The sequence below is a fragment of the Acomys russatus genome, chromosome 14 (assembly GCF_903995435.1).
Source record: "Acomys russatus chromosome 14, mAcoRus1.1, whole genome shotgun sequence".
NCBI lineage: Eukaryota > Metazoa > Chordata > Mammalia > Rodentia > Muridae > Acomys > Acomys russatus.
Genome location: NC_067150.1, coordinates 44563456 through 44587584, shown reverse-complemented (window position 1 = coordinate 44587584; position 24129 = coordinate 44563456). Strand labels below are relative to the sequence as shown.

Here is a 24129-nt window from a genome sequence, read left to right as displayed (position 1 = left end):
TCTTAACTACTGACCCATCTCTCCAGTTCCTAAAACACTAACATTTTAAACTCTAATTTTGAAATATTATGTCCTATTTATCATATATGACAAGCATTTTGGGGCCATTAATGAGGTTTTGAGACACTGATCAAGGAAAAAATTTTTTCTATTCCTTCACATTGCCTAGTAGTATATACAAACAAGAGTTCTGAAACAGAGGTCGTTGACAGCCCCCTTCCATTTCAGTTCAACTTCATCTTTGTCCTTTACTTTTTAAAGTATTTTGGGGGTTCATGTTAATATATTTTTTGATTCTTTATCAGCTTTTAAAGACAGTTGGTTTTGAGTGTGATGTCAGCTCTACAATTTGAATCAGCTTCCCATTTTAGCTGTTACATTTTTTCCCCAAAGTACACCCAAACATTGTATTTTATTTTTAAAATTTATTTATTTATTCACTTTATATCCCTGTAACAGCCCCCTCTCTCCTCTCTTTCCAGTCTCACCATCACACCTTCCCCTTTTCCCCCTCCCTTTTCCTCAGAAAAGGAGACCCCTACCACTACCTACAAGCCCTAGCAGTTCAAGTTGCATCAGGACTGAGTCTTCTTCCACTGAGGCCAGACAAGGCAACCCAGCTAGGGGAAAGTGATCCAAAAGCAGGCAACAGAGTCAATGTCAGAGACAGCCCCTACTCTAATTGCTAGGGGACCCACACGAAGACTGAGCTGCCCATCAGGTACATATGTGTAGGGGACCTAGGTCCACTCCATGTATGCTCTTTGGTTGGTAGTTCAGTCTTTGTGAGCACCCATGGGCCTAGTTTAGTTGACTCTATTTTTTTTTTTTTTTTTTTTTTGTGGAGTTTTTGTCCTCTCTGTGTCCCTCTATCCTTTCTTCAACACTTCCATATGACTCTCAAGTCTCTGCCTATTGTTTGGCTGTGGGTCTCTCTGCATTTGTTTCATCTACTGCTGGGTGGAGCCTCTCAGAGAACAATTATGCTAGGCTCTGCAATCATAGCAGAGTATCATTAATAGTGTCAGGGGTTGGTTCTCTCCTGTGGGGTGGGTCTCAAGTTGGGATAGTCATTGGTTGTCCATTCCCTCAATCTCTGCCCCATCTTTATCCCTGCACTTCTTGTATGCAGGGTAAATTTTGGGTAGATGTTTTTGTGAGTGGGTTGGTGTCCCCCTCCCTCCACTGGAAGTCCTGCCTGGCTAAAGGAGGTGGCCACTTCAGTCTACATATCCCCTGCTGTTAGGAGTCTCAGCTCAAGTGATCCGCCCTCCCCCCACCCCCCCAATATTCTTCCAGGAGCCTACCCTGTTGCAGGTCTCCAGGTTGTTTCAGAGTTGCCCTCCCAACCTGTTTCCCTTCTCTCTCCCAGCCCTCTCACCTCCCAACCCCTGCTCTCCCTCGACCTGATCCCCGTCCTTGTTCCTTTTCCCACGCCCTTTCCCATGCAGTTCTCTCTCTTGATCCACTTCCAGTGTCTATTCTATATCCTCTTTTGAATGAGACTCAAGTATCATCCCTTGGGCCCTCCTGGTTACTTAGTTTCTTAGAATCTGTGGGTTTTAGTATGGTTGTCTTGTACTTTATGGCTCAAATCCACTTATAAATGTGTACCTACCTTGTGTGTCTTTCTAGGTCTGTCTGGTTTACCTCGCTCAGGATAATATCTTCTAATTCCGTCCATTTGCCTGCAATTTCATGATTTTCTTGTTTTTAATAGCTGAGTAGTATTCCATTGCATAAATGTGCCACATTTTCTTTATCCATTCTTCAGCTAAGGGACATCTAGGTTGTTTCCAGTTTCTGGCTATTATGAATAAAACTGCTATAAACATAGTTGAGCAAGTGTCCTTGTGTATTAGGTGTTGGAAATAATAGTTCACCTTTCTGAGCTGTTAGTGGTCTTTTTTTTTTTTTTTAAATTGGGACTGGCATTGTGTCTGTTAGGCAGTGTTATTCTGATGATTATAACGCAGCCAGCTTAGCTTGCGTACATGAAGGAGCAGAGTTGTTAGGTGTTATTACTTCCGCTTAACTGTATCTGAGACAGCTGTTGAAAAGTTCTCTTTCCAGATCAGAACTCGCTATAGACAAAGGGTGGTATGGAGCCAACCTTCGCTCCTTTGTGGCTTCTTCCTTTTCCACCCTTTATCACCCGGGTTTTACCACTAGATAGAAAAGAAAGGATAGAGGAGAAAGAGAAAAGTAGAGATCTTTTAATCTAATTTCTCTCTTTTGTTTCTACTTTGAGCATCACTACTAGCAATCTTCAACCACCCCCTACCCCCACCCCAATCACCAAAAATCACTCACCCAGAATTCCAAATGTCCCACAATCTCAGAAACTATCTGCCGCTGGCAAAACCACGCCTGCACTAGAACACAAGGCAGACCATAGTCAGTGGCTGTGGACAGTCTGAAGCATCCCCATATCCCACACCTGAGATTCAAATGAAAACATATTTTTATAATATTTCTGTGTTTTTTTAAAAAGGAAACCATAATTCCAGAATTGTCACTGCAGTGGTATGTTCCATTTGTTTCAAATATAATATCAGACAATGGATTTTTTTCTGTGATTGTAGTATAGCTAGTTGATGGGGCAATTAAAAATATTCTGAATGTCCTAATTGACTGAAAAGTGACGAATGTTATACTGGCAATCCAGATCTAGTTCATACCACAGCCAAATGTGAACTAAGTAACAGCATGTATGCAGCATTGGGCTGGGCACTCTACAACGTGTGGTGGACTAGGGAGAGTTCCTGACTTGCTGGTGTAGCCAGACAAGTATAGTGTCCTGGTCTCTCTGTGCGGCCCTGCCTGTCCTGGAACTTACTCTGTAGGCCAGGCGGGCCTCAAACGTAGAGATTCAAGTGCCTCTGCCTCCCCAGTGCTGGGGTTAAAGGTGTACACTCCTGGGCATGTATACTGCCAGCTTTTTTATCTTTTGGTGATAAAACCTTCTGTAATTTTTGATTCTTCAATTTAATATGGCCAAGAATAGAACACAATATTGTGGGGTATTTGAATATGTATAACATTTGTGTTATATACAAATTTTATTTGTAATAATATTTTTACAACGATTTGTAACATTGTAAATTATGTTTAGTGATTGAAACTATGCCTTGTCATTTAGAAAATGTGGCACTGTTACAGTATCCATATTTTTGGTGCTATCATTGATGAACAGGATTTTCTGTTACAAACGGCCCCACCACAACTGGTTCTGAAGAGTCTTGGTTGGGTGTTGCTTGTGGTTTCAGTATGTCCTTTTAAATTCAGGCGTTGCTAACAAAACAGCAAGAGGAGTGCTTATAAAAGGTGGCTAAGTCTCAAGGGCTCTTTCTCTTGAATTCGATATATTGAAGCTTTTGTACCTGTTACCTTGGTTTTTGCTGTATCTTCTTCTCTGCAACTAGAGAATTTGAATTTGGCCTTCCTCGGCAGCCATTTGAGGACACCAAAAAAAGGCCTTCACTAGACATCATGCTAGCTACATGTTGGACTTCATGTTGGACTGCTCAACCTCCAATAGTGTGGGAAATATATTTCTATTCTTTATAAATTACCTAGTCTTCAGTAACTTGTTACAGCTGTGTGTCTAAATTATTCACTTACCCCTAACCTTCCAGGAAAGAGAAAGAGGATGAAAAAAAGATTAGTACTTAAAACTTCGGCAGGTGTATTGACTATGCCCTGGAAGTGTCTGGTAAAATGAGTCTCTTGAGATCAGGTAGTACTTAATATAGGCTCCACAGTCTTTCCATTTTTTAATTTAATTTTTATTTTTGCATGTGGTATATCTATTTATTTGAGTGTGTGCATATGTCTGTGGCTTCACAGTCATACCTGTACAGTTGAGCATTCACATAGGTGCACGTGGAAGCCAGAGGTGGATGCTGGTGCCCTCTCTGGATTTTCACCTTGTGTCTTTGAGGCAGGGGCTTTTACTGAACCAGGTAGACTTTCTGGCCAATGAGCTTCTTGAATTCTGCTTTTTCAGTACCCAGTAACCAGGTCACAAGGTTACAGTGCTCCATTGACATTTAAATAGATTCTGAGGATGTGAACCTAGGACCTCATGCTTGTCAGTAAGTGCTTTACCCACTGAGCTTGTTCCCTAGCCCTTCTGCAGTATCTTTTACCAGTAATGCTTGTTTGTAGCATGAGGTCATTTTCTTAAATGAGTCTTTTATGTCATTTGTTGAACTTTGTTTTATCCCTAGTAGGGGGAAAAGGTAAGTGCAGTTCTTTTCCATTTCTTCAGCAATGATTCAAATTGTCTATTATTTTAGTTAAAAAATGAATTTATTATTTATTTACTTACTTGTTTTATTTTTTATTTTCAAGCCAAGAATGCTTTCCTTTCAACAAAAAAGTTTTATCTCTATTAAGTAGGTAACAGATCATGATAATATCTGGCATAATTGCCCCCTCTCCTAGGAAGCTGTTGCCCTTTTTGATTTCTTTCTTTGTTTTTTAGCCTTGCCTGCTAGCTGTTAGAATAGAGGTGACAGACAGTTTTGATATACTTTTCGGCATAGAATCTGCTGGTTTTCATTGGCATACTTGAAAACAGAATATTGTTTTATACAGTTGTATAAAATGGTAGGGATTACTATTGTATATAAATTAAGCTTCATAAACAAACACATTAGTAAAATGGGCACTATAAATGGTCCTGGAATATATGAAGATATTCTTAAGAATTAGATATGTGCGAGATAGGAATCATTTACTATAGCTTGGCTCGTTCCAGGCCAGCCAGGGTTATGTTTATTCATGCTGGTGCATATCCTGCCTCTTCCATAGTAGACTTCATGAATCAATTACTACATTTGTGAATCACTTCTCAGTGGCAGTCCCTATAAGGCTTTCTTAAGATTGCTTTCTAAAGTGAAATGGCATATTTCCTATCTTCTGGGTGATCAGTATTAAAATAATTATTCCACCAGCATACGTTATGTCTGCTGGCTTTTGTCATGGGAGACAACAAAACAGGAGTGTTTTCTACTTTTCTGTAATACTAATTTTGGAAGGTGTATGGATTTCAAAATGTTTGCAGGGAATGGTTGGCTATTCCAGGAGTACGTAACAGGGGCTTGCTGAAGAGTGCACTTCCCTCTGGTTTGACAGTGTTGCTGCTGTCTTTGATCTTTTTCAGTTGCCTTCTTCCTGACTTTTTACTCAAGTAGAACTTGGAGAATCAAAGTGTAAAGTTTAGACTATCTCTACTCCCAACAAGAAAATTTGAGGCATTTTCTTGCTTCCACATGAAAGGAGAGAAGAATATTTTATTATCCAGAATATTTTCTCGTTTTAGTCTATCTACTAGAATCAACTTAGCCATTTAGATTTATAATGTGTTTATAGTTACACAATGAACTGTTTATATTAGGTTATCTTTTCTTCCTTTCTGTGTTTTCCTTTTATTACTTACCCCTATTTTATGGCAGACATTGCAGATGTATCTGGTTTTTAAAAGTTTTTGTTTTTTGTAACTGAGGAGAGACGATGTTTATAGTTTCTAGGACTATCACAAGCCTCCTCTTCTTCGAGACTCACAGATTAGCCTACTGTACTTTCTAAGGTGTGTTGCTGGACAGTTGTTCGCCAGCTTCACACCTTCTACAAGGACTGTGCAGAGGTGGATCAGAGCTGATTGTGCCCACAGAGTGGGCCTGGGCCCCAGCTGGGAAAACCTGAGTTTAGGAGAGTCTGTTTTGTGAGAGGGCTGCTTAGCAATCCTGCTCAGCCTTCACTCAGTGGAGATATTGTCTCTTATTTTGCCTAGAAAATAAACTTATCTCCCGGCACTAAGGACACATGTTTGGTGGTGGGGTCCTTCTCTGTACCTTCTCAGGCTTTATGCTGCCTAGACATTTTTGAACACTAATACAATAACTGATGAAAAATGCCCGGCAGAAACTTGGCGCATGGATGGTGGTCTCTCAGTATACTGCTGTCCAACCATAAATAGTTAGGGTTTCTATTGCTGTGATGAAACACCATGACCGAAAAGCAAGTTGGGGAGGAAAGGATTCACTTGGCATACACTTCCATATTGCTGCCCATTATCAAAGGAGGTCACTACAGGAACTCAAACAGGCTGGAACCAGGAGGCAGAAGCTGACGCAAAACGTCGTGGAGGAGTGCTGCTCACTGGCCTGCTTCCCTGCCTTGCCCAGCCTGCTTTCTTACAGAACCCAGGACCACCAGCTTAGAGGTGACATGACCCACAATGGCCTGGGCTTTCCCCATCAATCACTAACTAAGAAAATGCCTTACAGCTGGATCTTTTGGAGGTTCCCTCCTTTCAGACAACTAGTTTGTGTGTTAAGTTGACATCAGATTAGCCAGCACAGCTACATAGTATAGCAGAAAATCAGAACTATTTCCACTTGTTTTTCCTCTTTGGTCTGTTTCTTCCAAGTCACAGAATAGAAAAATGACAATTGTTTAGGTGATCATCATGAATTCCAGAAAGGTACAGGTCCTTCTATGTGAAAACCACTAGTTTTAGTTGATAAGGCCCTGAAACAGTGGGTCGTGTTTTTGGCAGGGGAAGGGGGGCATAATTCAGTATTTCCTGGGTGATGTTTCTTTGCCGTTATCTTAGCACTCAGCATCCTGTGTGTATTGTCATTTTGTCTGTTTTTCTCACTTTCTTCTATGCCTTGGTATAGGTAATAACATTTATAGTTCAGATTCTGTTGCAAGAAGTAAAATTATTTAGATGTTGAACTCTGCTAAACTTTGAAGTCCTGATACAAATTTGGATAGGTTATTTCTTTTTTATTTTATTTTATTTTATTAATGTATTCATATTACATCTCAATGGTTATCCCATCCCTTGTATCCTCCCATTCCTCCCTCCCTCCCATTTTCCCCTTACTCCCCTCCCCTATGACTGTGACTGAGGGGGATTTCCTCCCCCTGTATATGCTCATAGGGTATCAAGTCTCTTGTTGGTAGCCTGCTATCCTTCCTCTGAGTGCCACCAGGTCTCCCCATCCAGGGGACGTGGTCAAATATGAGGCACCAGAGTACGTGTGAAAGTCAGACCCCACTCTCCACTCAACTGTGGAGAATGTCCTGTCCGTTGGCTAGATCTGGGTAGGGTTTTGAATTTTACTGCCTGTATTGTCCTTGGCTGGTGCAGATAGGTTATTTCTAATGCTCTTTTCTCCTAAGAGTCTTGCATTTCTTTTATTATGTTTTTCATTTTTTTGGTATAGACTTTTGAGATAGATTTTATAACTACAACTTATCCAGCGAAAGTGTATAGTCCATTAATTTTTCTTTTTTCAATCTCTAGCCATCATGGCTAGAATTTTAGAATGTTTTCATATTTTCAGAGATAGACAATACAAAAAAAGAAATAGACAATGCATCTCTTTATAATTCCCCACTTTCCCTCCAGGTATAAGTAAAATATATCTATTTATTTTTCATCTCATCAGATTTATTTATGTTTCATATGAATGTAATCACAAGTGGTATTTGTGAACGGCTTCTTTGACTTGTGAAAAAGCAACTTTTATTCTCCTGGTTCAGTTGTTGTCTGGGAGGATTACTGCCTCCTTCTGCTAACCTAGGCCTAGTCCTGGAAGCTTCTATTCTGTATATTCTGATCTAGGCCTCGAATATTTTCAGCTTCTGAGACTTACGGCTTAATGAGCTCACCCTTACTTGTTCTTTCTAAGCTCTGGACTGGCTGGTTCAACTCAACTGTTCTGGCTCAAACTCTTCTCTCAGCTGACTTATTTAACCTGGCTTCTCTCTCAGCCCAGAATTGCTCTGCTTGGCCTCAAACTAACTCAGCAACATGCTCTAATCTTCTGGCTTCTCATTTTCTGGCCTGTTCCGTCTTCACCTGAGCTCTCTCGGCAACCTATCTCTCTATTACTGTCCTGCCTCCTCTCTCTCAAAAACTGCCTCTGAAGTAGCTTCCCGTTCCTCTCTCTTCTTGTGAGAGTTAGGCATACCCTAGTCTGTCAAGTCATCTTTGATTCACTACCTTTTCTGCCACCAATTAGACATCACTTTCAAACATGGGTGCTTCCTTCTACAAACTGACTTTACCTTTATTTGTGATTAAAGGCATGTATCACCACACCTTGATCTAAGCTTTTCTTTACGTGATACTTGCTCTATACCAGGCGGCCTTGAACTCAGATCTATTTGCCTCTGTCTCCTGGATTAAAGGCATATTTGTATTCTAGGCTGATCACACAGACCTAGAAGATCTTTGAATGTGATCTCTTACCAAAACAGCCATGTGCTGAATTAACATTCCTCTACAGACTTGGTGTGTCCTCTCTCTCCTTCTCTCTCTCTTTCTTCCTTCCCCTCCCCTACTCTCCCTTCATCCCCCCCTTTTGCTCTGCTACGTTTTAAAAACAGGATTTACTATATCGCCCATGCTGTTTTTGAATTTATGATAGTCTTCTGCCTAGTCTCCTGAGTGCTTGGAATACAGAGGTGAGCCAACAGTTCAGTTTTTTTTCCCGGTTAAGCCAATTTATTAAAATAGTTGACTTAGGCGTCTGCAATGGTGACTTCAACTTCTACTCCTGGCTCAATACTGATGGAAGTATTCTGCTTAACAATCTCAGAAGGACTGTGTAAATCAATGAGTCGCTTGTGGATTCTCATCTGGAAACGATCCCAAGTCTTGGAACCTTCACCACAAGGAGTCTTTCTGGTAGTGATTCTCAGTGTCTTGGTAGGCATGCGCACTGGTCCTTTCACTTTCAGATTCTTTTCCTTTGCGCCTCTGATCAAGTCGGCACACACTTTCTCCAGCGACTTTACATTGCGGCTCGTGAGTGGGATTCGAATTCGGTGAATGGCCACTTCTGGTTCCACGGGCGTCTTTCTGGTATCTTTAAAAGCTATGGCTGCGGCGCGGCTTCCTGACCGACTTGTTCCTCAGCAGGAGCGAACAGCGGTGAGTCAGGACCGGAGCAGAGTGAACAGAGCTCCGTTGCACGCACCACCGCATCTCAGAGAGGACAGTTCAGTATTTTTTAAATGTCATGTTGTTGCATATATCAGTGCCTTTACCTTTTAAGGCTGTATAATTCATTTTACAGACATACTGCTTTTGTTTATCCATTTATGAGCTAATGTACATTTAAGTTATTTTACTGTTTTTGGTATTTATAAATAATACTGTTGGAAGTATATTGATGTATGCTTTTGTGTGGGCATTGATATTTATTGTTGGAAATATTCATGTAGGAATGCTGAGTCCAGTGCTAGTTATAGGATTAAAACCATTCCGTTTCATTTATAAACTTTATTATAAAATTTTTGCAAAAGAAAATCACACTGAAATTAACTAGACCCAAAGTCTGTATATTTGAGTGCACTTTAATCCACTTAAAATAGTCATTTGAAAATGAAGTTCTGTACAATGGATTTTATACTTTTACTAGCAAATATGTTTTTGTACAGTTATATAGGATTAAAAATTTGAGTTGTCAGATGGCTTTCCAAAGTGGCTGCACTCTTATCAACAGTGTATGAGGGCTCTAGTTCTTCCATAGCCTCATGACTAACCATTGTGCATCACGTGATGTATTGCTGTCTTAATGGGTATGGAGTATTGCCACATTTGTGTGCGTGTTTGTCTTTGATGTGCAATTAGGCCTTTGTTTTTAGTTTGGTTAATGATACAGAACATAAATGTTAAAGGAATACTTCTATCTGAGTGGAGGGTATATAAGGGCCTATGAAGACAGGAATTAAGCCTTAAGAAAGGACTTTGCTAATAATTCTAGTTATAAGGGCTTTAAAGCAAGTGACTATCGTCATGAATAATGAAAGACTTGAAGATAGAAATGTATTCTGTTATGACTGGAAACTAGGTTGATTGTGAATATACACCTAAGAGAGTGTGGTTGAGTGTGGTTGTGCCAGAGGTTGCAGTGTATTAGTTTCAGCTTGACAGGTGCATAGGAGCCACTTAGCTGTCTTTGCTTGATGTGATTTTATATAAAGTCATGCAAGATCAGTCTAGCCCTTGGCCTTTCTGGGCATTCTGAGTTCAGCACTGTACTTCAGAGACCAATAAACATACACAGTAAGATTGAAGAAACATTTGCATAGTAACTTGAGATATGGTGGAATAAGCTTTTAGTAGACTGAGTCTCTTGCAGATAAGGTAGAATTTTGGACAAAATGTAAAATCTAAATACTTCAGAATGAGCAAAAGTAAGCAGATTTTAAAAGGCAAATAAAAGTTTCAAGAAAGAGGGCCAGAGAGATGGCTATCAGTTAAGAGGGTCCCTAATTGCACTCCCAGCACCCACACGGTGGCTCTGTTCCAGGGCAATATTAGGCTCCCTTCTGGCTCTGGGTACTATGTATCACAATCATGCATGCAGGGAAATCAACCATGCACATTAAATTAAAAAAAGAAAAAAGGTGTTTGAAGAAAGGGCTAGCATAGAGTAGGGTAGATTTTCAGTGTTACTAGCTTAGTCTTGAAAATGAGCCACAGTACCACTGTGAGAGACACTCCTATAGAAGTTTGAATTTTTCTTTTTCTTTTTTTTTTTAATTTTAAATAAGTTTTAGAAAATTTATTTTTGGCCTGTTGATTGTTGAGGAAAGTGGTAGTTAACAAGGCTGCTGGAGAACGAGCCAGGCTTCTGGAAGAGCCACAATGAAAAGCTCCAAATTATGGTAGGAAAAATTTAATTTTGTTTTGGTAGCACGTGACAGAGAAGCTGTTTAAAAAATCAGAAGACATACAAAGGTATTGAGAATCTAGGCTACATTATCAGCCACCTTGGCCTAATTGGTGTTGGAGAGCACTATAACCATTAACTGCAAAATGCTCATTTCTTGATTTGTTCACTGTGTTTCTAATGTACTATGTCAATAAACATCCTGGAAAAGTGGCTTTAAGTTAAGATCAATGACATGGACTCTTGTCAGCGTATGCATAATGGAAGCAGGCTTTGTTAAGAATTATATGAGAGGACAGTAGTGCCATATATATGTTCCTCAAGGGCTTTGGGGTAGGGATTGGGCAGCTGCCGTGCTGTCTTGTACATGAGAGTCAGTGTTAGGCGCAGTGGATATTCCACTGGAAATTAAAGTAGCTGGGCTATTATACTTCTATTTTTATTGAAAGTAGATTTTTAAAAATTTACTATATTCTGATTATAGTTTACCTTCTTTCAAACTCCTCTCTGATGCTCCCCATTTTCCTACTCAGCCAGATAGATCTATACCCTGCGTTTTTCTTCCTCTTACTAGGATATAAACAGGCACCTAATAAAATAGAAGGCAATAAAATAAAAACAAACAAACCAGAAATAGGACAGAACAAACAAGAATAAGAGCCAAAGAAAAGGCTAAAACAAAACAACCCCCCCAAAACCCAAGAAACAAACAAACAAACAAACAAAAAAACCCCACCACATATCTACATGCAAAGACATACTTTTGCAAACACAGAAATTGCGTAAAAACTAGAAACTGTAATATATATGTAAAAGATCCATAAGGTTAAAAGAAAAGCAAAATAAAACAGAAACTGAGAGCAGTGTAAGACAGAGAACCTCCAAAGATGCCACTTGTTTCTGTTGGCTGTCTACTGCTGGGCCTAGGGCCTACCTTTAAGAGCGTTTGTATACCTGGTGGAACTATGCTGAGAACACTGGGGTTTTATTTGTGAGAGGTTATCAGTTTAAGATAGTTTCTGGGCTAAGAGTGGAAGCTTGTGTCCACTTGCCTTCTCAGCACTGAGACCTCATCTTCTCAGTCCCTGCAGGCCCTGTGCATGCTGCCACTGTCTCTGAGTTCATATGCTCTGCTGCCTTTTTCCTTGGTATCTTCCATCACCTCTGGCTCTTAAAATCTTTCTTCCTCTTCTTACGCAGGCTTTTCTGAGTTCTGTGGGAGGAATTTGATGGAGACATCCTTTTAGGGCTGTGTGTCCAAGGTCTCTCCCTCTCTCTCTGCACATTGTCCAACTGTGTATTTCAGTATTTATTTCTCATCTATTGCATCAGATGATCCACTGCAGTCTCTGATGATGACTAAGATCTGTGAGTATAGCAGAATGTCATTAGGAGTAATTTAGCAGAACATTAATATTTGGCTTTTCCCTAGGTACCTGAGCTATCTAGTTTCAGGTTCTTGGTCATCTGAGCAGTGTTGGGGAATGGGTTTCACCTCGTGCAGGTGGCCTTAAATCTGACGAGACAATGGTTCATTAGTTCCACAGGCTTTGTGCTTCTGTTGTACTAGTGCATCCTGCAGGCGGGTCATCATTATTGATCTAAGGTTTTGTAGCTAGGTTAGTTTTTCTTTTCTCCTTTGGTATCCTGCACAGACTCATCCAGTACCATGAACACTTAGTCAGTAGGAGTGAAGGCTCGTATGTAGGCACCAGCTCGACCTCTTCATGTACAGTGAGTTGTGTAGGTGTTCAGCACTCTGGCCTTACCGTCAGTTTGTACGAGAGCAACCAAAAGCCTTGGCAATAGCCTGGGTTGTTTGCAGGTTCCCATGGGGCCCCTTTGATTAGATGTAACACGTTCTCAGAACTGGATGATTCATTTGCTGACAATAAATGTCCAGTTTGGCCTCTGTCTTCTCCATTCTAAATGGATTCCATTTAGATCTCTCTCTCCCTCCCTCCCTCCCTCTCTCTCTCTCTCTCTCTCTCTCTTTCTCTCTATGTCTCCCCCCGCAGACACACACAGACACACTAGTTCCTGGCTATACTTTTCTTTTTAGTATTTCTTTAGTTTTCTGCTTTAAAGATGTTTGTTCAAACTATTAGATTGCTAATTTACAGCAAGTTTTATTGAATATGATTTGTGTTGATTAAAAAAATAAACTGACTTGGCAATAATTCTGCCAGAGATTGTTTATTAGAATGCTCATGGAATGCTGGATGGTGCTGACATAGAAGGCATATCAGTGCACATATGGTCTTACATACATGTAGATGTCAAGTTCACTGAGATCAAGGTGTATTCTTCAACTGCATTCATCAGATTACAATCAGAATGATATTTTATATTAATAATTGTGAGAATGAGTACACAGAATAAGTTAGAGATTATTTTTAGTTGATCTTGTGTTTTTACTGGGTACTTTATTCCAGTGCTGTTTATTTATGCTTTTATATGTAGTTGGATTTGTCTGTTGGTTTAAGATACAGACTTGACTTGATCTTTGTTTTACCTAATACTAAATTTGTAAATTTGTCCCTGTAACATCTTCATAGGTCTGCTTGCTATTCCAGTAGTGCACTGTGAATACTTGTTTGCAGGATTCAGGTCGGCTTCATTTAGAGGCCCCCAACAGTGCAGCCTGGGTGAGACAAGTAAGGTAATGTTCTCCTGTTGCCGAGTACTTATCCACATAGTCTTTCTTTATGGATTCTGATGCCCACTAGGTTTTTCCTAACTTTACAGTGAAGAAAATGTGATTATGTTTTAGCAAATTACAGTCAACATCACTCTTTCTTGGTTTCTCCAATTTTATTATTCTTAGTTGAAAAATGACTAAGTTGTAAAGTCATTTATTTGGTAAAATAATCTTTCTTGTAGTTCCGCACATACCCAGACATACATTAATGATCTCTCTTGATATAGGAAAAATTTGAACAAAGTAAATGCAGGACATTTGATGGTGGCTTGGGTCTATGGTGAACTTCTGTGGAGTAGTTTGTCCTAGGATATGGGCAGAGAAGGTGCTGTGTTAGGGGAGGGGTGTGGCTTTTTAAAGATTGCAGTTTGTTTTTCGCAGATAAATTTCAGCATGCCTTTCTTTCTCTCTACAAAAAAAGCCCTCAGTCACCTTAATTTTTATCCTCTGCCTCTTTTCTACCTATATAAAAGATGTTTAGTCTCCTACGATTCATGTGTGATATCAGAATGTTTATAAAAACTCAGTTGTCCCACTACCTATTTGTTTAAATTACATCTGTTAGTATAATTTTGTTCAATTATTTGGCTAAAATATTTACTGGTGACCATAGTTTTGCAGTTGGAGACTACTTTGGGATTTCGTAGCAGATTTATGTATTTGGCACTTTTCATTATGATAAGTTGCATATTTATCAAGGTTCTTCTGTTCAACTGCTAGTAGTTTTTTGGCCAGGTGTGCCCTCAAGGGTTTTTGTCTAAAAGGCTATTTATCTTTGTTAATACCAGCTTTAACATTCTTACTATCTTGGGGTTGGAGAGAGTATAGCAGCTAAGAGTACCTCCTAGAGGACCTGAGTCCAGTTCACAGCTTCCATGTTAGACTGGTCACAACTACCTGTAACTCTAGCTCCCAGGGGATCTGATGCGCTCCTCTGGCTTCTGTGGTACTTACACACACACACACACACACACACACACACACACACACACACACACACGGCAGACCTAGCAGACATAGTAGACATATACACACATAAAATAAATAAGATCTTAAAACTAATTTTAGCTGCCTTAATAAAGAAGTTTCTCTTAATTGTCTTATGATTCTGCTTAGATTTGACAGAACTGTTTAACTTTCTATTCCCATAACTATGTCGTCTTAGAAACTGCCATTCTCCCTAAATCTTATTTTTTTGTTCTTGATACTTCTTATCTTCATGAAAAACATTATTTAAAATGAAAAATTAGTCAACATGTAATTGCATATTTGTAAGGTACAATTTAATATTTTAATACATATACCTAACCTAATGTATAAATGAGGGTAGCTATATTTCATCACCTGAACATTTCTCTGACTCTTTTTTTCTTTCTGTCTCTTATAATTAATTACTCTATTTATTTCATGACTTTTTCCTGATCATCTGTCTTCTGTCATCTCTGTTGTGTATATACTTCTGCAAACCGCAGACATAACTAGTACTTTTAGTTGCATTGTGTATTTGCTTTTCTACTCTTTCTACCTAGCAAGCTTCAAAACAGACTTAATTTGATGATCCAACTTCCTTTGTTTATGCCTGGGTACCACAGTAACCTCAGCTATGCCCCTCACTGTTACTGCTGCTTTTTACACCATGGTAGTAACATCAAATATCCATCATTTCTTAGTTCCCTGGCCCGTCATTGCTAGGAATAAATGGTATACCATTTCACATGACTAAACTAGATTCATGGTGGCATGTGATAGATAACATTGTAAACTGACATGTAGTGCAAGTTCGTGTCAGTTGGGTATTCAAGGTATTTGATAATGTGTGTTTCATCTAAAACATTATATTGTCAACTTATAAGGGTTTTAAATACCATAAATAATTGCATATGAAACATTGAAACAAGCTTAGATAAAGGTTTTGATTTTGTAAGATATTAGGTTGGGAAAAGTATAGTAATAGTGGAGTATATTTGTTTTCTGTAGTATACATGACAAATAGTGACAAAAGGAAGAACGAACTTATTATTTTGCCTTTTCTGAGGTCAGAGTGTTAAATAAAATTCACCTGGCTAAAAGCAAAGGCTCAGCAGCACTGAGCTTTCTGTGTGGAGGGGGTGGTGGGGTGGGGGTGGTGAGCTTTTTTTTTGTTTTTGTTTTTGTTTTTGTTTTGTTCTTATTTTAAAGCTACCAGAGGCTCTCTATGCTGGCCTATTTCACAAGCATGCCCAGAGGCTCGTGTTCCAGATGATGCTAAGTTGTGTCAAGTTAACAGTTAATATTAGCCATCACAGTCCTATGCTTTATTTTAGCCATTGCTGTATATTCCTGAAATTTGTGGAATATGATCAGGAGTAGAACACTGAATAAACAAAGGAATTGATTCACTAAGCATGTGTTATTGTACTTCTAGTTATGTGATAAATACTCATTTTATACCTGTTACCCACCACAACATGTACTCAATTAAACAAATGATACAAATACAAGGTATGAAATGAAAAATTTTCAAATGCTTTCCATTTCATTTTACTATGGCACATGGTATGATCTCAACATTTGGATGGTTTTTTTACATTTTCTTTTCATAATTAGGGGGTGGTGTGAACACCCATCAAAGAAATTGATGTGCTGAGCTAGTGGATCTCTTTTCAGCTTTACTGAGTACTAAAAGCAGGGATGCTTTTTAGGAAGACTGTTGTCGATGTGTTCTGAAGGCAGTTCTATTCTGTACACAGGCCTTTGTCTTTCCTTTGGAGAAAAATAATCTGGAAGTAACCATTCTTTCTTTTAGAACTAGAGTCATATTTTTGGTCCTCTGATTCTAATCTTTCTAGATGGCTCTTAATGCCCACTTTTATTTTTTATTTATTTATTTTTGTTTTTTTGAGACAGAGTTTCTCTCTGTAGCCTTGCCTGTCCTAGACTCACTTTGTAGAGCAGCTGGCCTCAAACGCACAGCGATCCTCCTGCCTCTACCTCCCAAGTGCTGGGATTAAAGGCATGTCCCACCAAGCCTGGCCAATGCCTACTTTTAAAAAACATTTTGGACTTAAAATAGCTTCCAGTAAACTTCTAGCTGGGCGAGCCCGCCTCCACATTGTTGCACTACTCTTAGTGGTTTGTTTGTAACGAGAGCTCCTTATTACATGGAGCATCTGTGAAAACTGGACTGTGAATTATCAACATAAGAGTGTAGACATAGAGTCAAGTATAAATCCAGCCCTGCTGTCTTTGTAAAGCATTCCAGCAGCTCTAGTGGTGGTGTTCTTGCTCTAATTCACATAGCTCTGACTTCTGCCATTTGGGGTAGGAAGAAGATGGAGGAGCACTGTGACATCAGAAGTAAGAACACACTGATAGCATGGAGATCTATACACACAACTTGCTAGCAACATATATTTGGTAAAAGCATAATGTAGAAACCATGAGAAATGCACTATGAATAGGAACAAATTTAATACACCATTAAGTAAATGCATATGACATTTTCAGCAGTAATATATTAAGAATCAAAGTTTGAATGAACATTATTGATATTTATTATTCACTGGTACTTCTGAGCTGCTTTTCTGGCAGTTGGATTAGAATAATAGTCCTTTTGGATTGAACTTGCTGTTCTTGATATTCTTAAATTATTTAAAAAAATGAAGGCCTACATATATTAAGATGAAAAATTATTAGCAAGTCATAGCTGGCAGTGCTTTTGACTGTCCCAGTAGTATACATGGGTAATGGTTCATTTACTCAATCTGAGTAATTTACTGAATCTCTAACTATTGAGAACATAATATTGCAGCCTACCAGGTGTGAGTCAGAGGTAACCTTCTTTAACCATTTGTTCCAAACTCTAATGATTTACCATAATCATTTCATAGAAGACATTATAAAGCTCTACTGGAGAGCAAACAACTTGACCTTATTTTAAGCATTAGAAATACTCATCCAAAGTTAAAGAAAAGAACATTTTGTGCATTAAAACATTTCATGGTTGGCTTTTATTACAAGTGCTGTAGTAATAGGAAAAGTTTTCACCTCGTAACTACTAAAATAAATCTTAATAATTCAACTCAGAGGATTTTAATGGTCTGAAATATTAGGGCATCCTAATTCTCCAATAATCTTTGCAAGAAAGTATTTCAATAGGAGTCTTTATGAGCTACCTAAAAATGTTCAAATATGTCAAAATGAAAGTTAATTATTAGTGACTCCTTGTTTCTTAACCAATTTCAAATGAACTGAAGTATTTTGATTGATGCACTACTTCAAGAGTAATTTTCTAGCTATGCATCACACATGGGTCAAATGTTTTCTCTCCTTTCTAATACCATGTGCTTGTCTCTTTATATCTTTATGTAAAATTTTGAAGAGTTAATCAGGAGTTTATCAAGACCATGGTTGATCTACCAGGGACCATACCCTTAAGGAAAATCGATTCTTTGTTCCATAAGAAGCTCTCCTTAGCTCTTCAGTTGGGCATCATAGAGTTTGTTGTCATAGAATTGTATGCTTAGCTTCTAGAGAGAACAGTGGAAGCAATCATGGTCACTGAATAAGTTAAGATTTCAAAAAAATGCCAAGAAGTTAGAAAAAAGGCAATAAGTATGTTTTTTAAATAAAAGGTATAGACATACATTCTGAAGTGAGATATGTCAAGCTAGCTTTGACCTTTGGCAAAACAACTAGAGTTTGTGAAATGGATGTGGTCAGCATGGGTGAGGAAAAGGAATGGCCACGAGGACCCAGTGTAAGCTACTTTAAATATCTATCATTTCATTTTGTGAATAGGATTGTCAGATTAGGAATTCTAGAGGTTATGTAAAATATTTCCTGTGTTCTGCTTTTAACTTAGGAATTCTAAAAGTAGTGTTTTTTTTCTAACCCTATATTTTTTTAAAAAATCTGCTGATAAGTAGCCTACAAACCTTTATTAGCCCTTGATCAATTTTTCTTTTTGGACAAAGCCTTCCCATGTAACCCAAGCTGGTCTTGCACTCAAGTTCCTTGTGCCTTAACCTCAACCTCAACTTCTGGAGTGCTGGGATTACATGTGTATACCATCATGCCTGACAAGTTTCTAAAATTTTAACTTATTCTTAAATAATTTTTATTATTTAAAATTTCATACAATGTATTTTGATCACATACACCCCACTCTTCTTTCACCTCCTCCCAGATCCAACCCACCTCCTTATTTATGTGTACCTCCCACCTTCCTCTTTTTCCGAAATATAGCATGTCAAGTCCAGCTTGTGCCCTCGGGCTCCGTGTGCCCTCGGTCTCACTGGAGCATGGTTATTCTACCAAAGGTCACACTCTTAAAGAAAACCAAGTGTTTGTCCTCTAGGAAGTTACCAACTCCCCATAGACCTTCAGCTCTGTGCTAGAGTATTGATTGGCATGGTCTTATGCAGGTAGCACAGGTGCTGTGACTTTATGAGTGTGCCAGTCTTGTCATGTTCACAAGACATTGTTTAGCTCCAGTTCTCCAAACTTCTGGCACTTACAATCCTCCTTCCTCTTGTCCACAGTATTATTTCCTGAGCCTTGGGGGAGGGGTTATATAGATGTCCCCTTTGTGGCTGACCATTGCCTTCTATTGAATGGACAGTAAGTCCAATTAGACAGGTGTTTGTTACCGCCAAGATGTGGGTGCCACTATTGCACCTTTAGGGACATCTTGCTGTACTGGTCCTTGTTATAGTTCATTGATATCACAGCTGGCTACCCAACTATTGATTGCTTCATTCTCTTGGCAGTTTAGATAGTACGTTTTGGTATTATGAAAACTAGACTGCAGGAAGGAGGCTTTATGGGTTTTGACTCTGTTATTTTTTCCCCCAGCTATCTAAAAGATACTTCTAAAACAGTTGAGTTATCAGGGAAGACAGACCCTCTGCATGAAGTGTGCAGTGTCTTTAGGTTGCGCCTAATCAGTTGAAGAGAAGGGCCTATTGCCTAACATTTCAAAATTGTTTTCACATATATAAAGTGATATACATCTCTGCCTTCATGTTACATAATATTTTGTTATTTTCATGGAGAATATTTGTTGATTTGGTTCACAGTGAGGCTCTTTTTTTCTTTCTTTTTTAAAGAACTGACATTGTTTAAAGTGTTCCTTAGAAATTGACAGTAGGTTCTCCTGGTTTTCTTTCCTTGTATATAAAATAATCTGATTACCATTAGTAGACTGTCTTTGAGTTATGTCTCAAAAAAGTTCTAGTCACAAAACAACTAGTATATATGAATTTCTATCTTATATTTGTTGGTCATTTTTCTTTTTCAGATTTTATGTGTTTTTTAAGGCACCACATAATAGTTGCAGTCCTACTTTTGAACAGAGTTTTTTGAACAGAATTCTCTATAATAATGCCTGAACACAGAGCACAAGTTTAGTGCCCTTGTATCTCTCACTGTAACTTGCAGCGTTCTTGATGAATTAACAGATTCAAAGGAGAGTCTGTATTTCTTTCTTTGATTTCATGTTGTTACATCCAGATTAGGATGTACACTGTTGGAGTGTTACTAAGAGCTTGGTGCTGTCTGAGGCAGGACAGTGCTACTGCTGTCTTAAAAGATCAAGGCCCTTTGCCGCTTCCCCTGGAGATTTGTTCACCATGGGCCATTCTTTTGACCATGTCCCAATAAAGCTAGAGCCATTTGGGAAGATGGTACCTCAGCTGAAAGAGTGCTTCCATTTGTTTAATGTGGGAGAGACCTTCATCTGGGGCAGTGCTATACTTGAACAGGTAGTCCTAGGGTGTATAACAAAGCAGGCTAATAATCAAGCCCTGGGAATCAAGCTAGTAAAGCAACATTGCCTCCATGGTCTCTGCTTCAGTTCCTGCCTCCAGAATCCTGCCTTCAGAATCCTGCCTTGAGTTCTTGCCCCAGTCTCCCTCTGTTATGGACTGTGATATGGGAAGGGTAAAACCCTTCCTTCCTCAAGTTGCTTTTGGTCAGAATGTTTATCACAGTAATAGAAAGCATCTAGGATACATGCCAAATATAGAACTTTTATTGATTCTCCGCAAAGAAAAAAATTCAAAATTCTGAGAATTATACAAATAGATCATGTTTTACTTCAGAACACTAAAAATCTTGTTACAGATTCTAGAATGGAAAGTCTTTATATTTTATTATATCTTGACAACCCAGAGTCTTGTTCACTGTAGATATTGTGTTAAAATAGTAAACAAGCAAAATTAGCTTTCATTAGATATTGTTTCCTCCTATGTTGGGTGTATTGTGCCACACCTGTCACCTCAGTGCTCAGGAGTTACAGATGGTTGTTAGCTACCCCTGGGTGCTGGGAACTGAACACAGGTTTTCTGCAACAGCAGCAAGTGCTCGCAATCTTAGAGCCATCTCTCCAGCTCCCAAATATATCTTTAAAACAAAAATATAAACAGGAAGCCAGGTGCGGTGGTGCATGCCTTTAATCCCAGCACTCAGGGAGGCAGAAGCAGGTGGCTCTCTGTGAGTTCAAGACCAGCCTGGTCTACAAAGTGAGTCCAGGACAGCCAAGGCTACACAGAGAGACCCTGTCTCAAAAAGCCCAATATATTAAAGATCTCAACAAACCAGACTAAATCTATTAGAAGAAGAAGTGGAGAAGAGCCTTGAGCTCATTGGCACAGACGATGACTTCCTGAACAGAATGTCAATAGCTCTGTCTCTAAGATAACAATAAATGGGACATGAAACTGAAAACCTTCTGTAAGGCAAAGGATACTGTCAACATAATAAAACGATAGCCTACACACTGGGAAAAGATCTTCACCAACCCAACATGCGACAGAGGGCTAATATCAAAAATATATAAAGAACTCAAGAAATTAAACGCTAACAAACCAAATAATCCAATTGAAAAACTGGGTACAGAACTAAACAGAATTCTCAACAGAGGACTATCGAATGCCTGAGAAACACTTAAAGAAGTGCTCACTGTACCTAGTCATCAGGGAAATGCAAATCAAAATTACTCTGAAATTCCATCTTACACTTATCAGAATGGCTAAGATCAAAAACTAAAGTGACAGCACATGCTGGCCAAAGACGTGGAGAAAGGGGAACACTCCTCCATTGCTGGTGGGGATGCAGACTTGTACAACTACTTTGGAAATCAATCTGGCACTTTCTCAGAAAGTTGGGAATAGTTGTACCTCAAGACCCAGGCATACCACTCCCGGGCATATACCCGAAAGATGCTCCACCAGAGCACAAGGACACTTGCTCACCCATGTTCATAGCAGCTTTAGTCATAATAACCAGAATCTGGAAACAATGTAGATGTCCCTCAGCCAAAGAATAGATAAATTGTGGTACATTTACACAATGGAATACTACTCAGTTATTAAAAACAACAAAATCTTGAAATTTGCAGGCAAATGGATGGAACTAGAAACGATCATTCTGAGTGAGGTAATCCAGACCCAGAAAGACACGCATGCTACGTACTCACTTATAAGTGGATATTAGCAAAATAATACAGGATAACCCCAGTACAATACACAGACCTAAAGAAACTAAATAACAAGGAGGTCCCTAGGTAGAATGCATAATTCTTATTCAGAAGGACAAATAGACTAGACGCCGGAAGCAGTTGAAGAGAAGGAACAGGAAGGGAGCCTACCATAGAGGTCCCTGAAAGGCTCCACCCAGCAGGAGATCCAAGTAAATGGTGGGACACAAAGCCAGGGAGCATAGGGAGTCTTTTGGAAGAGGCGGGGAAGGGCCTGGAGGGGTCAGGCTCCACAAGGAGACCAATGGAGCCAATGAATCTGGGTGGAGGAGATGGGTGCTGCAGAGACTGATACACTAACCAAGGACCATGCAGGGTGAGGACCTAGACTCCCCTGCTCAGATGTAGTAGATTGACAGCACAGTCTCCTCATGGGTCCAATAATATGGGGAGTAGGGGCTACTTCTGACATGGACTCTGACTCTCACACGTTGGTCACTTCCCCCTGGGGCAGGGATGGCCTTGCCAGGCCACAGAGGAAGAGGATACAGGCAGTCCAGCTTGATCAGATGTTAGGGGAGGAGGGCTCCCCTTTCTGAGGACTAGGGGAGGGGGGAGAGGGTATGAAGGAGGATTGATGGATCGGGAGGCAGCTACAATCGGGATGTAAAGTGAACATATTGAAAATAAAAGTTAAAAAATAAACTTTTCTGTAAATATGTTTCCTAAAATAACCCAAATATATATGTATATATGTACACACATATACATATGTGTGTGTGCATTTATTTATTTTTTTGATATTGATTGAGAAAATACTTTAGTAAAGTGACTTTTGAATTGTCCTATATGGTGATTATGGCATAAATGAAAATATATTAAAGCTTGAGGATTTAAAAAAAAAAACCCTATTCTTTATAATTACTTTCTATTAGAGACTTTCCACAAGATTTTTGTCTTTACCTCTCACATTCTGGGAATACAGAAATGTGGCATCAGGTCCATCTTACATAAGATTTTTATGGACCTTCAATTAAACAGTGTACTGAAATCACAAAATCTCACTGTAGACTTGAAACACAGGCAAAGGAGTATATAGTAATGATGCTCTGTTACGTCCAGGATGAGCTGGTGTCTTCACTCTGAGCCTGTGAGTGTAATAACCTGTTGTTTGCTTAAAAGCAATGAAAATGACACAACAGTAGTTACAGGGCTGAATTTAAAACGTAGGCTGCTTCAATTTCTGCTACATCCTCATTCTGTCCATCTTTTGGATTACTTAGCCTAAACAAAATTAATCATATTTTTATTACATAGAAGAAAATACTATGTTTCCTATGCCTTAGTTTTAGATTATACAGATTTTTCAGTCACATTAATTAGTATGAGATGACAATATGGTATTAAATTTCAGTAAATTAGGTAGACTGTCTTTAAATTTGGCCAAGAAAAGTATTTGTAGTCTTAGTTTCACTTCTTCTGCAGACATGAAATAAAATACTTTGACTGCAGCTTGAGAAATTTGACAACCTCATATTAGACCCAAGACTTATTTTGTATTTAATCTGTGTCAGTTTACTTCTGTATTGTAAAAGTACTAAGATGTGTAATATTTATTCACAAACTTTTTATCATATGACTACAATGAAATTATTTTTGATCTGTATCTAAATCAGTGTGATTTGCTTTATTAACCTAAAGCTTTAATTCACTGATTTCATTGCCTGCGGCATGCTTTGTATATGATTTGGTGAAGTGACAAGACATTAACTGATGTGGAAGATAGATGTAAGTATTGACATAGAGAAGCTTAAATTAAAAGTTGACATTTTAAAGGTGATGTTTGTCATTTGTATGATGGTCTTATGTTACTTTTATTGTTTTTGTTTTGATTTGACTATGGCTCATATTATAGCCTTGTTTAGCTTGGAACTCACTATGTAGACCATGCTAACTTCATGCTTACAGTTACCCACCTGCCTCTGCCTCTCATGTGCTGGGATTACAGGTATATGTCAGCTCACCTGGCTATTCTTTGTTGTTGTTGTTTTTTCGAGACAGGGTTTCTCTATGTAGCCTTGACTGTCCTGGACACTAGCAATGGAGGAGTGTTCCCCTTGCTCCACAACCTAGCCAGCATGTGCTGTCACTTGAGTTTTTGATCTTAACCATTCTGATAGGGGTAAGATGGAATCTCAGAGTCATTTTGATTTGTATTTCCCTGTTGACTAAGGGTGTAGAACACTTATTTGAGTTCTTGGCCA

General features: G+C 38.9%; 2 protein-coding genes across 2 annotated transcripts in view; one reads left to right on the top strand and one right to left on the bottom strand.

Moving 5' to 3' along the window:
• Positions 1-24129, top strand: part of Ddx10 (DEAD-box helicase 10) — a 135713-nt gene that overhangs the window by 38563 nt on the left and 73021 nt on the right. The gene's annotated exons all lie outside the window — the stretch shown is intronic.
• Positions 8523-12539, bottom strand: LOC127198696 (40S ribosomal protein S20-like). The gene is made up of 2 exons (XM_051156764.1): positions 12476-12539; positions 8523-8939 (listed from the first exon to the last, which is right to left on the bottom strand). Exons 1-2 carry the CDS (start codon positions 12537-12539, stop codon positions 8548-8550), a joined length of 456 nt encoding a protein of 151 aa, XP_051012721.1. The 3' UTR covers positions 8523-8547.